The 23,005-nt window shown below is 40.8% G+C and overlaps 1 protein-coding gene across 1 annotated transcript in view; it reads right to left on the bottom strand.

Annotated features, from left to right (window-relative positions):
• Positions 1–23,005, bottom strand: part of LanB2 (laminin subunit gamma-1) — a 332,757-nt gene that overhangs the window by 116,174 nt on the left and 193,578 nt on the right. Inside the window, exon 6 of the mRNA XM_071589758.1 lies at positions 22,566–22,744. Coding sequence (XP_071445859.1) covers positions 22,566–22,744 — 179 coding nt within the window. The remainder of the gene's footprint in view (positions 1–22,565; positions 22,745–23,005) is intronic.

A 23,005-nucleotide genomic window follows, 5' to 3' on the forward strand; every position in this document is an offset into this window, starting at 1 on the left:
AGGAGGAGGGTTGAAATTTATGACTGAGGGAGTGGACGGTGCGGGGGAGGGAAAGAGAGAGAGGATGAAAGGATGGTCGTGGAAACGGGGAGGGTGGAATTGGAAGGGTCCTCAAAATGGGGGAGGGTGGTGGCGTGGGGCCGAGAAGAACAAAAGAGGTGGGAATGCTTCTTTTTTGTCCCTAGATACCAGGAGTAGAGGCTTCTCTCTCGCACCTCGGAGGGGAAATCCCCTTGTCCCCTTCCCGCTTGCCAATTCGCTCGACCGTGAAGGCTTCGCAGGAAGTCAGCGGCCTTCTTGTTTTAACGGGAAGGAGCAACATCTAGTTCTCCGGGTGGGAGACTTGTCAGTCATCCCTGTGGGGTAGGATTTAGAAAGAGATACCTGACTTCCGAGGGGCGTGTTACCGCGTACTTTTGCCAAAACAATTTTTATACCGTTAAACATACCAGAGGCGGGATCTGCATAATGGGGAAATCCTGATTAGTCGGAAGTACTGGAATCGTAATACACAACAGAATAGGAAACGTTCCGCTCAACAATAATGATCACCAATTACTCTAGTGCCTGATTACCCACAATTCCCTGCTACACGCTCTAGTGGAAACTTTCAGGAAAGATGTAGTCGATATTGTATTCAACATTATATTGCAATTCAATAGGAAACAATAATAATTTAATTTTTCAATAGATCATTAGTAAAAGTAAGATATAGGATTCGAATTTGTTTGTCATAAAATTGATTACAATCAAAAATATATCGAGAGAATTATGTTCATTGATGTAAAATGCCTACATAAAACATAAAGCAACAAGGAAGGGAAAAGTAAGATGGCTGGAAACAGAAACAAACGATGAAGTACTAGGGATGGTGAGAGAGATGGGGGGTTTGCTGGGAAAAATTAAAAGGAGGCAAGAAAAGTAGCTGACTAGAGTTTCGATGGCCGCTAGAATGTTAAAAACTGTGATTGAAGAAGGAAAATCAGACAAGCAAGGTAGGAGGAGGTAAAAAAAATAGGAATATCAGATGCAAAGAAAGTGGGTAGAAAGGGTGCAGAGTTGAAGAAGGGTTTCTTGCATTAGGGGACGGCTTGTTGCATCTTGTTTAAAGAGGCTTAGAAATGTAGCGGTGTTCTGTCTGTGTCCTCCTGAAGTCCTCCCTAAACGTTAGACCCTATTTAAAAACCACTGAATGTAAATTTTGAGTTTAAGACAAGTGTTCATTTAAGAGCCACTAATAATATTAGAGTAACTTGCTGCGAAGTAAAACTCATTGTTTTCAATTTACAATAAGAAGTTTAAAAAAATTAACTCGATTAATCTTGATGGAAGTTTATTATATACGTAAATTCCTTTTTTATAGTGGTCCAGTTTTAGAGATCAATTCGTTATTGCATTGAGATGAAGGTTATACATTGTACAAGGATCTACTTGTAGCAAAAATTGTTCACGAATGTATCAACATAAATGGACAAGTTAAAATAAGACGCACTCAGGCGATGTGATAGCGCCGCGTTAAACTCTGACGCCAAAGGCTATAAAGTCCGGGCTGCATTTGGCAAAAAACTCAAAAAACATCTTCGTGTACGGACTATTTCGCGTATCGACGTCGAGAATGAGAAAGGAAGCGCCGCCGCCGCGGGAGCGGGCGCTGGAAGTGATGTGGAGTTGGGAACATAGGAGAGGGAGGGGCGAGTGGGCGGGGAAATTGGTTGGTTGAAGTTAAGGGTGTTCGAAGGGGGAAGGGAAGTGAGCGAAAGGGCCTTAGTCTTTAGGACCCGAGACGAAAACTATTTATTTTTTTTTAACGGGGAAAGAAAATCTCATCAACGGCACGTTCTGACTGCGCGTGAGTCCGCTTTAAAGAGAGTGCGCGCGCCTTCCAGAAATAATCTTCGGAGGCAATTTAGGGACGGTGAAACGTTTTTAACTGTTGACCGTAGGAGTGTCCGCTCGCGGCAAGATAAATCATCGCTTTATGGATCGTCAAGGGACGTGACGGACGCGGCGGTGTGAAAAAGGAGTAAGGCAGGAAAAAATATCGGCGTGCATGTCAATGTGGGAGTGGCACTTCCCGGGTAAGAGGAGCGGAGAGAAATGTGGGTTGCGAGAGGAAATTACAGCGCACTGCGGTCGGGAATACACCTTGAAGAAATTTTCTCATTGAGGCAGAAGGATGATTTTTTGCCAAGGAAAGCATGAGTGAATTAAGGGAGAAAGAACATTTTGTAAGCAGGGAAAAGATTCCTTCAACTTATGAACGATTTTTGTGAAAGTGAAGTATGAGGGGTTATTGCAATCAGAAGTCAATTTGCTACAGAGACGATGTCGACAGTTTTTCTCAGTCAAATCTATTTTAACTATGTACGAAATGATATGCAACCGATCATCAATTAAGCTAAAATTGATGACGATAAGGTGGCTTAAAAGTAAATAATCATGAAGCAGGTAGTTGAATAAATAAAATTGTATTTAGAATATACTTCGAAAGAGTATACAAAATAACTTCGAAATTAACTTTGACACTAACCGCTATTTGAATAAATTTGTTAGTTCCGTAGGAATGTTATTGCATAGCTACAAGTTTAAATACAAAGACATGTTATCAACTTCAAACAAAAACCAGGATATTCAGGCAATAGGTTGGCTTTAATATATGAAAGATGAGTTAACCTAATTTTTATTCCAACGACGAATGAAATTCGCATATAGGAGGTAGGAGGCTAGTTCCTTTCCCTGCACCACCTGCAGTTTCCCAGGAAGACCTGGTATCCGAAAAATTATACAAATCGGTTGAAGCTAAGAGTGTCTAAAGACGTGACCGGGGATCGAATTGGGTTCTATTACACTTCCATGGGGGTCACTCGAAGTTACATCTATATCTGTTGAGCACAACGCATCGATGACTACAATTTCTTTTCGATTCGACAAGAAATCTCTAATCCAATTTATTCTTTTCTCATTGATACGATATCATTTAAGTTTGTGTACCGATTTACTGTGTGGGACTTTATCGAAGGATTTTAAAAAAATCTAGGAATCGACATGTGCGCTTTTTTCTCCCGGTCTAAGTATATCGTGAATAAAAAGTTCTAATTGTGTTTCGCAAGATCTACTCTTCCTAAATTCGTGCTGGTTGTGGCTTAGTATTTTACAACTATCAAGAAATCTCATAACGTTACTGACAATAATTTGTTCTAACATTTTACAAGAGATCAAAGCCAAAGAAATAGGTCGGTAATTGGTTGGTTTATCCCTATCACCGCCTTTATTGATGGGAGTTACATGGGCTGCGAGCTTCCAGTCGCAAGGTACTGAGCCTTCTTCTTTCGATTTTAGAAAAACAATTTCTAAAAACGGGGTAATGCCTTCAGTTGCTTCCTTTAATATTCTAGCTGGTATTTCTTCCGTACCAGGTGATTTGTTTGCTTTGATACTACGGAGCGGATATTCTATTCCCTTCTTGGTCAGTGTCACTTCGAGAAGGCTGAATAATAATTTGTTGCTACAAGAATTATCCATGCTTTTATGTACAAGACATTTTCCCCAGGGACGAAGTCATAACACTTCATGCTTCGTAGTGATCTAAGGAGAATATGGAGACATAATTTAAAAGGGCCACTGAAAAGCAAAGAAGTTCATTAAGGGCCACACGGTAACGAGAATACAAGATTTAAAATCATAGTATGTGGAACTAAAAAGCCAAGGCAATGGAAGATCAAGAGTTAAGTGTGAGGATCAAGTGATTATACGTAGAATCAAAATAAGAAGCTATGAATGAATGTAGTAACTTTTTGGGGCAGAATCGTTTGATAGTCACCTATGAAGCAATCAGGCACTGAGAGAAACTTACGTTTATAAACCAAACGATCTTTAGTATCAATCTTTGAAGAACGTTGGTGATGCCCGAAATGAGCTACTGGATGAAAATACAGACGAAGCTAATATGAATAAAATATTTTTTTTGGAAACAATGTTACGTAAGTAGGTATGAGGCTAGTTGGATTATTCTATTTTCAATGTTCAATACATCAATTCTATTCGTAAATTTTTCATTGAGTGACGATTTTGCAGGAGGCAACGATGGCAATCTCTTTTTAGTGTTGTCAGATAAATAATTCTCGACTCGCATGAGATCAGCACTTTATAAATTTTGCACAAACAAATATAAGCGTCAATTCAAATTTTTAGGGCCTTAATTTCGTGTCATGAGCGAGTTAAATCAACTAGTACTCGTAAATTTTTGAAAAATTCAAATTTTAGCCAATCCACATTGTTCCTAGTAGTAGGCTTGGTTTTTGGCGATGCTTGGCTCCCCGATCGCGGCCTTTGTTCACTTGGCACGAACTTTCGCAGTGGCTGTTCACACTCCGCAGCCTCTCTTTCCCCGCGGCTCTTTCCACGAGAGTGGGCCAAAGCAAAAAAAAAGACCCCCACCCCCTGGCTCCACCCACTCCCTTGCCTGTCTGCACACTTGACCCGTCGGGTGCTAATGACCCCGATCATCCAGGGAAAGGCGAATTACAATCGGTGCAGCCTGTCGGAGGGTTTGATTTCGAAACGAGGAATCGTATGATTTCGAAACGAGGTTTAGGGAATGATGGATGTGCGTTTGGAAAATGAACTCGAGTAATACCCAAAGAGCTAGGCGATGAATGAAGTCGTAAACTTAATATAAAGAGTTACATTACGACCTCATTTGGTCGTGAAGACTTAACAGTGTCAAGTTAGAACTATAAATTAAATCAATCCTTCCTTGCATGTTGTGTTGCAACAGCATTTTTCAATTAAGAACACATTTTTACTACATGCTTGTTTATTTATTACAATATACGACGCGCATTTTTACGCCTATATAGACATGTCAAACTAACTTCTAGAAAAAAATTACCTGATGATGATCCCTAATCTCCGAAACGTGCGTAGCATGTATTTTCCAATTAATACTTAAATGAACAGAAAAAAGAGTTCTAAATTAATAAAAATATCATGTCGCACTTACTCAAACAATAAATCTATCTTTCTGATTCCCGCAATTTTTTTGTTCACATAATAAAGGCGGTCGGAATTTCGACGCCTTAGCTCATGGTCAGATCAACGTTAGGGGGCAGTGACGAAGCACTAGGTAAATGATACCCATGGATTAACGTACCGTATTGCATATGATTTGAAAATAGCATGAATTTAATTATTATCAATTCCTTGGAAAAGGTGGGATAATCATACAGGAAATATATTGGTGATAAATGTAGGAAGAAACTTTCATATCCACATTTCGTTGAACAGGGTGACCTATAACTGGGGAAAGTATGCTCCGGTTACTTGTTCTGATTTTGAATGTATCCCAAATATATCTCTTTCTCTAACATGCCGAGAATGTTTTGTTTTTCGTCCATTTGTTTACTGCATTATTCCCCATACACATTTCTCAAAATCCTCCAACCTACGCTGAACCTCTTTCCTTAACGACAAAGTTTTCGAGTCGTAAAAACCACGGTCAATATTAAAATTTTCGCTAGCCTTTTCTTAACATCTTTACTTAAGGTGACTGTCATCAACTCTGTGTTAAAGCTCATTATGCTAACGTGATTCTTCTTTTAAGGTTCTAATTACCAAGCTTGATTTAATGAAATGAGAGATGACATGGCTGGGAGAGGGATTCATTTGATAAATAGAGATGAAAGAGAATAATTGGGCAATAAAGGGGTACACATTGGGCGGACAGAAACCACGTAGAAAATCCTGTAATTAAACAAATATGACTTTCTCCAGAAAAAAAGAGACCTCGATAACTGAATTATAAACCCCTGATTCAACGTAAGTCGGAGAAATCATTGACCTACCGCGCATAAAGTGCAGCAAATAACGGTATTATCGATTTATTTTCCAAAATTGGATTTTGCTGACCCCATAGTATTATCTTGTGGTGCCCCATGAACTCATTATTCTGACTCATTACGCACCTCTATTAGGGGGCCAAATAAATTACTTGAGCGTCGATTTAAGATCAAGATGAGGTTTTATAGACCATGTTATGTGCTGCGCTCTCAGAGAAAGGAATTAGCAATAGAGAGTACGGTCAGTGCCGCAATTGACTGCGCGTCGATTCCAAGTCACCGATTTCCGTGAGCTAGGAGGCCACTTGTGTTTCGTCGAACCGAGAACAAATCCTGGCGAAAATACAAGTTAGCTTCGGTACCCGTTTCCGACATTTTTTTCCTTTGAGGGCGGCGAAGGAAGACCTTCCGAATTGAATGAATACAGGGAGGGAGAGAGGTAGGAAAATAGGGAGATATTGGCACTCGTTCCACCGAAAGAATGGAGCTAGAATTCTCAATTCCCAAAATACCATTTTTTCGGAGGAGATGTGGGAGTGGTCGGGCGAGTCGTAACGGACGAAAAAAAAATAAAATCCCCCGAGGTGTGTTTGATGGAGTCTTTAAAAGACGTCAGGGGGGCGATCGGATGGGAGGAAGGGAAGGGAGGGCGGGATGCGTGGGAGAGTCACGGGGGGACGAGGGGATGGGGGGGAGTTAAAGAGGAATAAACAACGCTGTTCGAACGGTGCTGTGGAGGCGAGGGGGAGGGAGGAGGGGAGACAAAATCTGGGAGGGAGGAGGGGTCAGAGGGGCGGTAGGAAGGAGTGGGAGTGGCAATTGGATTCAGAGTGGGAGGGTGGTCGAAGGGGTGGGGTGGGAAGGAGGAGGAGAGGGAGAGAGATGGGAGGGAAGGAGTGGGAGGATGGAACGGAGGAGGGATTATGAGAGAGGAAGGGATAAGGGGGGGAGGAGGTGAGGGAGTGGGCAGATAGACAAACGACTCTGTTGAGGAAAAATTAAAAGGAAGAAAATGAATGAGAGATACATCGGATCCAGCAACGCCAGACTTTTTAAAGTAGCGCTCGTCCCCCGGATATTTCGCGAACGGATGAGAAATGCGGCACATGACATTAAAACAACTCGGGGCAGGAATATTACATCTTAGCGAAGCAGTGGGGCCGTAAATTTCAACGGAAATATTGAAATAAATGACAGGAGTCAAGTTTTGATGGTGCTAGGCAGATACGTATTTGGATAATTGCCCTGGGAGGTACATGAACGTTTAGACTACAGGATGAGCGAGAAATGGATAGATTAAAATGGAAATTCATCAAAATCTCAAACTGGGATTCGAAAATACACATGAAAACATTGAACTTTGTTCAATACGTTTTACTTAGAGGTGTCTAAAGAATTGAGAAAGTAGAACTTTTTCAACTCTTCAGATAGTGTTTACCGCCACCCTGGCCCTTGGCTGATGATGTTAGAACCTACGTTCGGGACAACAATCTGGAGCAATCGCCGTACGTATATTACCTAGAAACTTATACAGTGGATGGGCTCACATCGAATGTTCATAATTTCATTTCTAATTAAGCATACGTTTGAAAACTGAGCCACGAATATAAAATTTCAGAAGTATGCGCTAGAGCTCCAAAAATGATCGGCTATTCTATCTTCTGCGAAAAATGATCAACAGAAACAATACGAAAGTTAGCCGCCTATAGTTCAACTACTTAAATCCTTTTTTCATCCCAAAATGCCTTTCCATTGGTGCTGGGATGGATAGATGTACTGTTCGACAACGTATCAACACCTACGTTACAAATTGAATTATTACCACTTATTCTTTTTTAACTGTCGGCATCTGGAAACGTTAAATAAATAGAGTAAATGAAATATTTAACACCTCGAAGAAAAGTTTAAATTCAGCTTTCCCTGAATTAAACATGCATTTTCTGGTTCATCACTATCATTCACAGTCTGTTGGTGCTTGCGATCCTTACCACACGCAGTGAGTGGCTCAATGAGGGTAGGGTGGACACGCTAGCTCCTCGTCGGCAGGAGCGAACACAGTCGCATACGATAGACTTAATAATCAAAAAGGAGGCAAAATTCATATGCATTAATTACTTGCACCATTAGGGACGTGTGGACATTTTGGAAGAAGTTGTTATATAAGGGGCAAAGAGCAACCCGACGTCGGCCAACCTTTGACAAACGACTCCGAGGGACCCAAGGGTTAAATTGGCACATATTGTATCACGTTCGCAGAGCCCCAGTCATTTCAACCTCTCGGCTCTGTCTCTACCACCTCAAGACATTAAATTTTTCGTCTCCACAACTTTTCGACCCCGGATGTTTTGACCCCTAGAAATTACAATCACAACCCCCCCCCCCCCCCGTAAGTACATCGATGGGCCATATATCGATCGTAGACATGTATGAGTACGTGGATTGCGCTCAAGGTTCTCCCCTAGTAACACATAGGCATGGGCCGGAATTTCACTTAAATGTCGGTTTTCGAACGGGATTAAATTCTGGATCGAACCCCGTCTCCGCAACACTCCCTGCGAGTCCTCAATCCGATCACCCGTACACAAATAGTCATCTAGAGTTACACAGTGATCCAACTGTATCCACATTTCCGAGATGCCACCACGAGGGCATGTGGCAGGGGGTGCCAGATCACTAGCTATTAGGGTGAATGGTGACTATTAGCATTCCGTATATTTTCATCCACGAGGTTCGGATTGTTGAGCGTGATAACTCCTACTTTTGTGGTCACGAACTGTGTGAGAGGAAATGGATTTCTACAATCGCCCTGCTTACCAGTCTAGTTCCCGTAATTTCTCGCTGTAGTGTCACCTGGCAATGTTATGTTGGGCTAAATTTACCCTCTCTCTCTGTCACTCATCAAATTACATGATTTTGAAAGTTTAAAAGTAGAAGTCATGGAAACTTTGTGCTTCCAGCTTCTCCAAACTAAGAATATTTAATAATAATATTACGTTTTCTGTTAGCTTATAAAAAATATTTCTCAAAATGGGTAGTTTTCTATATAAAATATCTATTCTATATATTTCTATGCATGTATATCCTTTTTAACTATGAAATTAGGCACTTCGGCCCAGGGCCTGCTGTGTTTGCACTTGACGCGTATTCAAGACTAGGTTTAAAGAAAGTGAAATGATAACCCTCTTTAATTAATTCATCCGAATATTTTCGCAATATTCGTCTGAAGTGAACTTTCTTTTCCTTAAACCTCGGAAGTCTTTTCCCAACCTACTTTGCCCATTTTAGGTCCACTTTTTGTGCTAATGATTGATACTAATTTCGCATTATCCAAACTGGATGTTAACATTAGACCGAATTGACCGAAAGCTAGCATAGATAAATTTCTTTGAAGTAGGGATTTCTGTGAGAAATGGAGTGACCGAAGGGAAAATATAACGCATTTATTTTTTTACCACAATATACAAAATAATATTTATGTCTCTAACTGCAAAATCGTTCTCGCGGTGCGACGGCTGCACCGATTTTTAATATTAATTATGGATTTGAAGTTCCGCGTACAGTTTGAAATAAAATTATGCATGCAAAATTAAGAAATGAAACGGTTCAGGTACCTACCTACGTTGACGGGGAATGCGACTCAGTTCAAGAGTGGGAGGGAGTGTAGTTCAGCAAGGCTTGCTCAACGAAAGCGCTGGGGAACCGATTTTGGGAACAGTGGAATGAAGTACGACTCAGTTTTTGGCTGCTTGCCTGGGATGACCTACCTTTTTCCTTCTTGTTCTTTCAATAGCACACTTTTACCGCCACCTCATTATGTTCCACATTCGTTGAATCATCCATAAGTAACGCGACTCCCGACCTTTTACACTTAATGACCTACCGGCACTCGCTGAAAAGCTGGGGAAATATGCAATGGACGAACTTTCGACTGCAATCATATGCGCATATAGATTTCAGGGCAAAATATGTGCATAAATAATTAATTTTTATGCATGTAACGGTTTATGGCCTAAGATTTTGTACAGCCTATTTTTCCTGTATGTGAATTGACTTCGGTAAAATTATCCTTGATAACGCATCGAATGAAACCATTATATTATCCCTCAGAATGTGAATTTTCTGATCCATTTTTCAAACCTACGAATATTAGGCAGTTTACGATACCTTTTATTTTGCATATCCATAGAGTCTGATGACGATCATGCAGCGTGCATGTTGCGGTATGCATCGGTACTTTCTACTTATCTACATTTCACAATGAGTATGCGAAATGTATAGTTTTACATTACATAAAAGGTTTCGAGAACTTGTAATTCAACTTGTAGCTTTGAGAAATGGACTCCTGATCGGACCAGAAGTAACACATGTTGACATTTGAGACAACGAACGTGGTAACATATACATCCAGTGCCAGGAAAAAGGCGTCTTTTCGCAAGTAATTTCCTAAGTCATAACGTGACGTATACCTGTAGTTTGCGTCGTGGAATAGGCCCAAGGGAAGGCTCAGCGACATGGCACTGGGCCAGGACGTCATAAATTGATAGGACACCAGGGGAAAATTATAGCCATCAATGAACAAGAAGCGAGCGAGCAGTTTGAAAAATGTGTTCTGCGCATAGACGAAACTGCTCCGGCGCCGTAAAACATGTAGGCAGGGTAACCTGTTAGAGCAATCTAGTGCAGCAGGAAAAAAAAACATTTTCCTCTCCTCTCGTGAGCGAAATTGCGGTGAGAGGTCCTTAAACCTTAGCGCGTGGCGCCACGGCCCATTAAAATCGCCATTTCGTAAAAATATACAGTCTAGATGGGTGAAATAAAAGGAAAACGTGCAGTAAAAAACCCCGCCCGTATTCCTTTACCAGCTCCACGTTTTAAATACTTACTGATAACATAAGAGATAACCAGGACGGCGAACGTGGCGTACATTTCGGATAGTTGCGATGGGATATTATTTGGCATTTGCAATTGAATTCACTTTAGAATAATGTAAAGATAGGAGAAAACTGAATAAACATAAGTGTAATGGCCCTCAGAGGGTTTTAATGGGAGGAATCGTGCCCCACGTAAGGTGGTGCGAGATAATGGACGATGAAGAAGGACTGTGGAAGGATTCGATATTTTCCTCACACCTCGATCGGGTTTGAACAGCCAATTCTTATATTGGCAAATTTTTTGCAATACTAGTAAATATTCTCTAAATACAGTTAATACTTCAATTATTTAGTGCAATTCACGGAGGAGATCTCATTCTGAATATTTTTACCAAAGCTCCATTTCTAGACGTAAATTTCTAGAAAAAAGAGCCTATTTCTCAAAGCTGAAAGGCAGCTTTAAAGTCATCAAAGCCTATTCACATGATTACGTGCAATTGCAATAAAACCGTTAAAATACCAATAATGAGTCTATATGCACTAGTATGTCGCATGAAAAGTGTTATTGCACGTACATATGAGAATGGTTATAGGGATCTTCACTATAAACCGAAGAAGGCACAAGGTAGGGAACTGATCTGTCTACCTTGTATATAAGAATTTCACATGTTTTTGGGCTTCGCATTCAGTGAACTTTACCTTCACCTTAGTGTTGAAGAATATGGGTTAATTGTATAAATAATCAGCATAATAACCAGCATGTCAATCAGAGGAATATTATAATCTCTGTACCGAACATATAAAAGATATTTAACGATTACAATTTTTGACGAAACCACAAGAAATACTAGGGTGGGATTCACTACAAAGACGAAGAGATCAAGTGAGACTGAAGACATTACTACGAAGGGACAAAATCTGCCAACAGGAGTTTCAGAAATAACTTTGCAGCTTCCACATAAAATAACTTATTTATTTTCTACTAGTTTCGCTACACTGTAGCATCTTCAGGAACGTACAAAGAAAATATTCTTTCTTTGTACGTTCCTGAAGATGCTACAGTGTAGCGAAACTAGTAGAAAATAAATAAGTTATTTTATGTGGAAGCTGCAAAGTTATTTCTGAAACTCCTGTTCGCAATGGATTTCCACAAAGTCTCGGCCTCAACCATCAGTCACATAAAATCTGCCAAGTTAACTTGGGACTACGTGAAAATTATCAGGGCCCTAGCGTCCATGCCTGGCGAAGTTTAACGGATATCCAAAACATTTAAATCACTGTGTGAGTACCCGTTTAACATATTTTCTGTTTCAATAGATATATACTGATCTTATACAATGTCACATCTCGCAAAAAAACACACGCATACACATGTGCGCGCGCATCTCACATGAAGCTTTAAATGCATTTCTTTCCAATAGATTAGAGAAATAATCCATAAATGAAAAGAATATTTGGCATCTATAGGCCAGGCTGCACCACGAGGACCTCCATAACGGCTTCCCTTAGACCTTCCGGCAACCGCTGGCTGAACCAACCTCCCCGGGCTGCGTGGGCGGAGGGGGGAAACCGAATGCGTCCGGGCCTCAAAATTTACGGGCGATATTAGGACCAAACTAGGAGGGCGGGGTGGACGGAGGATGGAAATGTGAGTGAGGCGGGGGGAGGAGGGATGATTGGGAAGAGCTGTGAATGGGGACCTTGAGACCACGCGGTCGCCGGCCTGTGTCTCCATCTGTTAATTCAGACGGCCAAACACCTCTTTCCCTTCCCTCTCCCTCTCCGAAAAACGAGTTTCATTGTAGTGTACATGGCTCCCCGCCCACTCGTCCCCGCGGGTTTTAAAAGGCCCACGGAAAAAGGAAGGGGAAGCGTTGAGATGAGGGGGTGTGGCGACGTGGAGTGGTGCGGGGAAAATGGGTGGGGGGATGGGAAATGGACAGGAAACGGGTGAAAAGCGTTTTGAGTATATAGTTGACTTACGCGTGGAATTCCGAAAGGGCTCGGACATAACAGAACTGAGTGACTGTGTTTGAATGAACAACATCCTAGAGAGATTACCATGCATTCCGCAGAGTGGTTGCCATGGAAATGGGAGTTAGAGTGAAGAGATAAAAGAAAGAGATCTCGTCTACTCTGCGGGATTGGGTGATGTTATTTTCGGTCATGTAAATCATCATCATCACACTCAAAACTGCATGAAATAAAATAGATGGTTCTTTTATGTAGATATACGAGTATATTAATATTGATATTTAATTCTGAAATTATTGTGTCAAGGTATTGACATAATTTTAAGTAAAATGCTAAAAATGTTGCGCGTCATATTCATTGGATCGTGGATACGACAAGTAAATTATTTTCTTTTTTAACTTAGGTATTTCGTTCAAAGGTCAACTTTTCATGGACCATAGTGGATAAAAATCTTCAAAATTTATAAGCTCCTTCTAAAACGCCCCGGGCTCGGCACAAAGTATCTGCATTGCAATTAATCATTTTTTACCTCCACATACTGTGCGTTCAACCTCCCTAATGCCGTCCATTATTATACCTAATCTTTTCTTCCCTCAAATTTCCCCTCTCCTAAAGTCATATAATAGGAACTGTTACGCATAAATTAGAGCGGTATATCTCACATAATACGCAAAGGCATTTAAGGGGAAATAAAGCTACTTAATTGCAAAAAAAGCACCCGTTATATGGGTGGATATTAAATCAATTATGCTCAACATGCGCTTATGAAAACAGCGGATATTTTCCAAAATTTAGGGACGCAAAATGAGAGCTGTATTTGACGCAAAAATTATTTGGAGCGTTTGAATTACGAGTTTTTTTGCAGCTCACTACTGACTCGGGAAGCCGGGACGTAGCACATATCTGTGGGATCGAATGTATGTGGGGTCCACTTAACCACGGACAACTGTTTTTCTTCAAGGCCAAAGCAATCATTACAGATTAACGCATTTTATTTTTTTAAACATGGCACATAAAATAATAATAAAAGAGCAATTATTTTTAATATATTTTAAAAATTATGTTTTGAAAATCGTTTTACTAAAAAATCAACATTAGCGGGCGGTCTAAAAAGAGGTGATTGGCAACAAGTGGGTCGCGTGTAGAGGGTTGTGCGCTACTGTTTTAGATTTGGTGTGTCCGCCGGCTAATGTTATTCCTCGCCATATGACTGACTGTAAGTGAATAACTCTGAAAGAAACAAAACACCCATATCTGGGGGTAGGGTTTTAACCTGAAACCTTTGGGACTCTAAGCTGAAGCGTTACCTCCTTACTTTAATTTGCTGATGTCGATAAAACCGTGCGGTAACCGTATGGAAAGAAATTCGGAAATAAAAACCGTTGCTGACATTTATAGATTAAAATCATTCAGTCAATGCTACGAATATCTTGATTCCTTGAGACATTTGTAAAATTTATGGCTCGACTCTTGCCCTCAGCTTGGCAGAAACAATATTTATTTATAAGCATTACTTCCCACTCGTAAACACAAGGCTGGATTTAAAACAGCCGTCGAGTGCGCTACACTATCCAGTGCGGCAAAATCAGCCACTTGATCTTCCATAATGGCCCATCTTCTTGTGAAAACACATATCACGGAGTTCAAACGCTAATAACTCGTGAAGTACGGACTTATCACTTCGATTATGCGGTGCCCGTTTAACTACCGATACCTGTTTTCTTCAAGGCCACAGCTATCATAACAGAGAAACTCAAAATCATCACAAATGACCGGCGATCCAATGTAATGCACTACGAGTCATAGTTTAACTCTCACGATAGAAATGATGCTTATTAAACTCTCGGCGAGAGTGAAGGAAAGGAACAACGACTAAAAAAGGGAGCTCGTGTTTGTCTATAATGAAATGACATTAACTCGCGAAACGTGGCAATGCGACAAAAAATCTATCTGCATTTTATATTGCTCTCTTAACTTGATCTCGAAGATCCCTTCCTTTCCAGTTCATCCTCAAGTAAGTTCTTCCGATTTAGAAAAATTAATATCCAACTAAGAGGGTGCTTCGTGTTAAAAGCTAGTGGCGCCAGGATATGATTAAGCATGAGATTAGAATTCTTAACGAGAAACAAAGAGCCGCCGTATGTTGATTACTGTTTGGAAACCCACAAGTTAAAAAAATTATAATTACTTAAATATTAATCAGAAACCTTTTATGTAGTTAGTTGATCAGTCCTCCAACCTCCTTTTGCAATTTAACTGTAAACTGAAGAACTCGGTGTGGAATTTTGCTTGGACTCAAGAATGAACAGAGAGAGAACTTTCAAAACTGAGCGTCGCGACTCCCTATTGAGGGGATATAATTACATCGTCTGAGGCACCAAAAAGTAGCTGAAATTGCTACGAGAAAAGAGTGAGCGTGGCGAGTATGATTGAGGTATTAGGATGGAAGCCCCTGCAGTCACGAAGAGAGCGAGCAAGGTCATAAGTACTGGAGATTTATCGATGAACCGAGTTTACTAGTGATACCCAGGGTATAGTAATCCCCCACAGTACGTTCCCAGATTGTACCTCCATGTTAAATGAAAAAAATATTGATCACCACCACTGACAGTTTCAAGTACTCATTTTTCCCTTAAAAGATAAATAATCATAAGAAAAATCAAACGCAATCACTTCTTAAAATAAAAAACCTTAAAAAAAATCAAATCCTACCAAGGCGTCGGTAGCTTAACTGGTTTAAGCACTTGGCCGGTTATCGAAGAATCGAATCCCGGTCAAGGTGAATAATTTTTACATTTTGTAACTGTTGCATTAAATATTAGCGGATGACTTCACTAAAGTCACTGTAGCGAGATAACAGGCAGTTCTTTGAATTTGCAATCGCTCTTGATTGCTTAAATAAAAAAAGTAAAATTAATAACCTCACTGGAAAATGTCCATTATTGCATGATGTAGATAGGCATGTATAAGTGTTCGTGAACGTCTATATGCATATGGAGATATATTTTTATATTCATGAATAAGTGAATATTAATGTGTAAAAGGTTTGCGTCCTAAAACCTCCTCACGGGGGTATTGTGTAGATGCAGATGAAAAAAGTAGTGAAAGTGAAACGAAAAAAAACACAAAAATTCAAATTTTGATAACAAAGAATTCAGCCACGCATCCACGATTCATCCAAGAGAATGTGGATGTTTAATGAATATATATTTATAAAGAATCTTTCCCACGAAACTAATATATGTCTGAATGGTTGGAGAGAGAGAGAGAGAGACCACGTATTCAGGACTATGTCCAGGAGAGAGCCTAGCTAAGGTAAAAAAACTATTTGCCCTCTTTTATCCCGGAAGGCTTCTCGGCTTACCTGCATATTTTTTTAAGTGATATTAATCGTGAAGTTATGCTATATACTTAAAAATTTCGTGTTCAAGGGCTTTCCAGTGGCGAAATGTCCAACAGTTCTGAAATATTTACGTTCCACCCTCGCAAAGAGTATGACAGGAGAATAAAGGCCCCGATCGGCATGTGAATACAGTTGAGTCTATACACAAAGGCGGGATCAAGTTCATTTCTTCGTCGGGATCAGCAGCGCTGAAAATAAATAGGGATTAGAAGACTGTGACCTAACATAACGTATTGAAACGCCAAAGAAATGTTTCCGTCGGAAATAAATTCGAGTCCACTGAGTATGTTGTATTTTTGCGGTGACAATAATCGCCGCAGAGTTTGCAGCCGATGGGATGAAACCGCATGAGACGTTATTTACTGTATGGTAACCAAAATAAATTTAAGGAGCTAAATTGGACGCCGAGTCTCTTGGTAACGATTTCTTTTCGAATGGTGGGTAACTATTGCACAAAATAAGCTATCCCGCCGTTGCAAGTAAAAATAAGCAAACCAAAGGTAAGATGATCAACCCCAATTACTTGTACGTGAACGAGGAGAGCGGATCAAATATTAGGAACGACATACGAGGATTTAATGCTTAGGATTTTGGACATACACCGATTCAATAATTCATTGCCAGATCGATGTCAGCAAAGTTCCCTTTCATGAAAGTCACAATGATCATTTGATAATTCATGAAGTAGTATCAGTTTACCGGGAAAAGTTTAAAGAAATTTACTTAACCGGCGCACATGAAGATTTCATAAAATCACTTACAATATGTGGGAAAATACGACGATTTATCAATTTGGCACTAAGCGCAAATGAGATAGTTGGTCATTACAGTTTGATGAATTTCAAGCCAGGGCCTTCATGGAAAAAAGTTCGTATTTTATGAATTTTCAGTAACATTCAATCTGATTTTGGAAATTTAATTTTTACTCATAGTTTATGCATCGACTCAGGTAGTTTTTAAACTATTTTAAGTACTTCATAATTTGATTTAATACAGCCGTGAAAAATCACATTTACATGTGTTTTTTATACCAAACATTTTACGGTTCTGGAGATTCAAATTTGTACAGTTTTTCCAGGAGAAACATTAAAATTTTCAGAAATATATTCACCCAAGCTAATTGATCATCCCGAAAATGCGATTTTACAGTCCTGGTTTTCTATTAGTTTACAGGTATTATCATTATTTTGGTGGCAAAATAACGGAGATTTTATGCTCAGTAATGACTTTTGAAGATGCTGATTCATTCTCACGAAACTAATCAATAAGTTCACATAATTGAATGATGATATCAAAGATTTCTAACATATTTCAACGATTTTCCCTCATTTTCTGCTTCGCCGTGTACTATTATTCAATTTACTTGTCCTTTAAGATATTCCACGTTTTCAAGACGCACGGCAAAGTTGATGCCAGCCGACTACCCATGGCGCCGTGAATTTTTTTACGAATTGAATAAAAATTAATCGAATCTATCATTCAAATCGATCCTATCCGTGGCATTGAATCCATCATCACATCAAACCTATCATTAGAATCGAATCTGCATAACATGTATCCCACTTTTTGACTACGCAGAAGAGGTACAAGGGTCGCTATCCTCCACCCTCTTGGCTGCTGGGTGGTGACACTCTAGAGTGGCAGGATACGGGGGAAGGTTGATAGGTGGCGAATTTGGAGTGAATGGGACGGGTGGGCGAGAGAAGGTGCCAGAGGGAGTGGGGTGGCAGGTAATGACGGGGTGAGTGGCGTGTCGGATGGGCACAGGTGTCGAGGGGCGGAAATGCGAGAGGGGAGGTTGATGGGGAGCGGAACGGTGGAAGGGAGAGTATCATCGAAGAACGAGACGAGATGGTAAGATAGTTGATAGCGAAGGAGACGGGACACAGGCAAGGACCGGTTGGGCGTAGTTTAGCTAAGGGCAAAATAAACACTGAACCAATGTAGGCAGTACTCGTACAAATTAAAATCAGTATTAAAACATAAACGGCATGACCGTAAAAATAGTGACGCCGTAACTATTTAAATAATAATTTTAATAAGCACGATGTGTTGATGCCGCTCGACGTTTCCTCCAGGTTGAATATAAACGCATTCTCATGGAAATAGATACAAGGAAAAGGCATTGGAACACACATAGAAGACGAGCACAAGAAGGGTGGAGAAGGTGGAATCGAGCAGATCAAAGTGCAAAAATATTTCCTTGACCGGGACTCCAACCACGAATCCTTCGACTTGCCGATGCTATAATATGTATTCGGCCAAACTGGCCCGTCTCCTTCTTCTGGCTATGCGTGCCACGAAACGTACTCTTCCAATCCTTTATGACGTTGTATTATTGCTTCACCAACTATTCTTTCCTCTTGTGTCGTCCATTTCTCCTTTGGAGGGTGAAAAAGCTCCGTAACGCCATCTCCTGGCCTAATAATCGGGGCAAATGGTTGCATTAACCCCCCCCCCCCCGAAGATTTCAGTGTAAATTACGTTTCCTCGGTAGCTCAAGTCGTTAGAGCGTCGGCCCGCTAAGTCGAAGGATTGGTGGTGTTCTCTTTTGTTTGTCTTTTTTATGCATTCCTATTCTTTTTCCTCGTATATATTTCCATGTGAATGAGTAGGTACATGTATGTATGTGTGTGTGTATATATATATATATATATATATATATATATATATATATATATATATATATATATACACACACACACACACACACGAGGGTCATCCGGAAAGTAGTACCCGTTCGTGAAATAAAGACAAAAGTAAATATTAACAAACATAAAAAATTTTATTTGAAAGAGGATACTTTAAACTACTTCTCAACATAATCTCCAAGCAAATTAAGGCATTTGTCATAACGTGTGACAAGTTTCTGTATTCCTGCTGCATAGTCCTTCGCCGCCAGCTCATTGAGATACAGGGTCACTCCTTCTTTAAGTTCTTCATCGCTGTCAAATCTTTTTCCTGCCAAAAAGTCTTTAAGCTTTGTAAAGAGATGAAAATCTGAAGGGGCCAAGTCCGGGCTATACGGTGGATGGTCGAAAGTTTCCCATTTGAATTGCTGCAAAAGTTTTTGTGTTATCCCAGCTGCATGAGGCCTGGCATTGTCATGAACGAGAATGACACCAGTAGACAATAGACCTCGCCGCCGATTTTGTATTGCCCGCCGTAATTTCTTTAATGTTTCACAATACGCATTGGCATTAATAGTGTCTCCACGGGCCATAAAATCAATAAGCAATACACCTCGTCGATCCCAGAAAATGGTTGCCATGAGTTTCCTGGTGGACAGAACTGTCTTGAATTTTTTTGGTTTGTTTGGTGAATGAGCATGATGCCACTCCATTGACTGTCGTTTACTCTCAGGTGATGCATAACAAACCCATGTTTCGTCACCAGTAATTATGCGAGTCAAGAAAGAGTCTCCTTCATCAGAATAACGTCCCAAAAACGTCAGTGCTGCAGCCATACGCTTGGTTTTGTGCTCATCTGTAAGCTTGCGAGGGACCCATCTTGCACAAATTTTTGCATAATGCAGATGGTGTTTAACAATTTCATGAACAATTGTTCGAGAAACATTGGGAAAATGCTCACAGATGTCATCAATTGTGACGCGCCGATCGTTCCTCACGAATTCGTCAACTGAGCTCACCAGTTGGTCTGTAATGACAGACGGTCTTCCCGAACGCTCATCGTCGTGTGTGTTCCCCCTCCCCATGTTGAAGTTGCGACACCACCGCCGAACAGACGACTCGTCCATTACATTGTCTCCATACACCTCCTTTAATTGGCGATGAATATCACATGGGCGAACGTTTCTTGCATTGAGGAATTTAATCACTGCCCTCACTTCACAACTGGCGGCGTTCTCAATTTTTTTAAACATTGTAAACAATCACAGAAACAACACAGGCAATGCTAGCGTCACGCAACTTGGCTCAGAGAAGGCAGACAAGCCACTGAAGCTATCTGACCTCGTCCAGCGGCTACTCGCGTCGTCAGCACTTCATGCGGCACGAACGGGTACTACTTTCCGGATGACCCTCGTGTGTATATATATATATATATACACATAGCCATAGTAATCAACCCGAATGCCGGTTTGGTGAGTGATGGTAGTTTATCCAGTACTAAGCCCAACGGCATGTGAGAGTCACATATCAGGGCAGGGGGGTCAGTCAACAAACCGAGCCAAAGAGTCAGTAGTCCAACGTTCTACCTCTGGACTATCACGATCCCCCATGCATATTATACATGTATATATATATATATATATATATACACTCACACATATACACATATTTATGTACATATATATATATATATATATATATATATATATATATATATTTATTTATATTTATAAATGAATGGCTGCCGCTTTTACACCGCACGCCACACTCCCTCGTTGTGTCTAGGGATGTAATGTATTGTGCAGATATACCATAAACGGTTGGCTACTATATGCCAGTAAAATAATTCAAAACATTTTTTCCAAATATAAATAGATAGTCGAAGTTTTTTCACCGAAAATCCTCTGAAGACGGCTGAAAAAATCCCGTTAGTTCCCCAGAGACGCATTTAGTTTATTCGTTTATTGGTTGTGGTAGGTTGTGTATTAGCATATATGGAGGAGGTATTTGCCTTTCGGGGCCGAGGTGAAAGGTAGGGAAATGAGAGGGGTCGCGGTAGTGCGGGGGACGAGGTCACGCTCCCCGAGGGGGGCGAGTGAAAGATCGCCGCGCGGATGTCGTGGCGCGCGCGCGTGTCTAGAGTGCCCTCGCGTGGGCGGCCGACGGACGTGGAAGGACGGTGGTGCGAGGCAGCAGAAGCAGATCTGCTTTCACCACTCTCGTCTCTCTCGCCAAACGAGACTCTAAGAACTTTGAACCTCAGGGGATACACGCCCAGTTTCCTTTCTTACAAATGAAACTCTTTACAAATGAAATCATCGATGATACGTATGATTTATGAAGTCATCGACGTCAAATTAGTCGCTGATGATTCGTTTGTTTACCGAGATATAAACATTAAATAGGGCTTGAATGAGCGTAGGCTTTTGCCGCGTTTATGGCAGTCTATTGGTGGAAACAAAGCTTTCGCTAGGCCCAGAACGAATTTAAATGCGATGCAGATGCTATCGAAAGTCACTTACAAGTTTCCTACCAGCCAATACATTTGAATGTTAGGCTATTTCTAGCGGCGTAAGCAAAACATATTGTTGTTTGATGTCAGGAATGCGGTTTTGTGTAACCGAATCTGACTACGTGCTAAAATTTCATGGAATAGGAATCTATACGCCATTATATCCACGGGATTAGAGTTAAAATTCGTCGGGCGCCCAACGTATGGTATAAAGGAGTCTCGTTCCCGTCGGACGAAACAAAGCAAGTTAGATATTTATCTGCGCAACTGTAGTTGAAGGAACTAGGCGTAATAAAACAACTAGTGGCGATTTATTCAAATAAAAACTTAAGGAGCGGTATTATTGTGCGTCGGTTAGACCTCACTTTGAATATACGTCGTGTGTTTGAGGCCCTGCTCAGATGGACCGATATTCTGATTTTAACTTCGTGCAGAGAAAAACAGGAAACGTCACATTATCACTGGTTAACTGAGGTGAGGTACACTAGAAGCACGGATATTACATGTCTAACGTCCGATTTTCGACAAATACAAATAATTTCAGCTTGACACTTATAAAGAGAGGGAATAATTTTAGCATCAATTTTAACTGGTTGGCAAGATGAGAGCGCAATCTTAAGATAACTAGACTGTCGAAATGATCGATACAAAGAATCCTTTTCTTTCGCATAATTCGTGACTATAACAGTCAGTCTTGGTTCTTGTTGGCCCAACTGAAAAACGTTAGCGTATTAGAATCGAGGATGAACTTCATACGTACACATATGTAGTAAATTTGACCAAAAGCATTAAATGTTTCCACGTGTACGGTTATGAGGCATTCACAGTTTTACAATAAGCCAATTCTCAGGTTCGTTCTCTTGTTCAATTACTTACCCGTCTCCATCCATCCAACAATGACTTTTACAAAAACTACAAGTACTCACCATCTTGTAGCTGCACACTACAGTTATTTAAAAATTCTAACCTATCATTTCAATATTTTGAATACTTCTTTCAAATATTTATTCAATGAAAAATCAAATAATTATCAACTGCATTACATTTATCAAGGAAAAAAATTTGGTAAAACTTTATATTTTCCATAGCAAATTAAGCATAACTTGGTTTCTTCACCGGGAAATATGGATTTTTTGGTGAAGAATGTACCTTCCACTCGGCAAACCCACGAATAGACTACCCAGCAAATGTAAATCAGAGGCAGGGGTGCATTGGAGTTTCGGGCGTGGGAGTCATTACGCCAAAATATTCTAGTTCGGTCGTGTCTGACCTTTCGCACGCTCTGCGGAGGCGACTCGACTGTGCGAACTGAAATGATATGGTAGAGGGGCAACTCACGTCTGCACTCGTGCGCGTCGGCCGCCGACGCCCGGGCCCACGGCGCGTCGTTATAGAAGGACAGGCACTCGTTGCAGTCGGGGCCGGCAGTGTTGTGCTCGCAGCGGCATACGCGCCGGGACTCCCCGTTCACGCCCGTGCTGTTGACGCACTCGGACGCGTGACCGTTGCACTTGCACCTGAGCGGCGGATGGCATTGAAGAGAAGGAAAGAAAGTCTTTAGAGTAGCCGCACAAAATATTCACCACGAAACAGTCTCCATACAAAGTATCCCTAAAGATATTATTAAATTGCAGCTCCCGTTAAACCCCTCATTAACTTTAGTGCGCACATTATTCCCACTTAATGAATAAAACAGAGGAGTGTGCTGCACGCGCTTAAACCACCAGGGTACCAAGAAGCTTAAGGCTACGGATAAAGAGATAGCATGCAGTTGAGAT

The sequence above is a fragment of the Hetaerina americana genome, unplaced genomic scaffold (assembly GCF_022747635.1).
Source record: "Hetaerina americana unplaced genomic scaffold, ioHetAmer1.1.p SCAF_4, whole genome shotgun sequence".
NCBI lineage: Eukaryota > Metazoa > Arthropoda > Insecta > Odonata > Calopterygidae > Hetaerina > Hetaerina americana.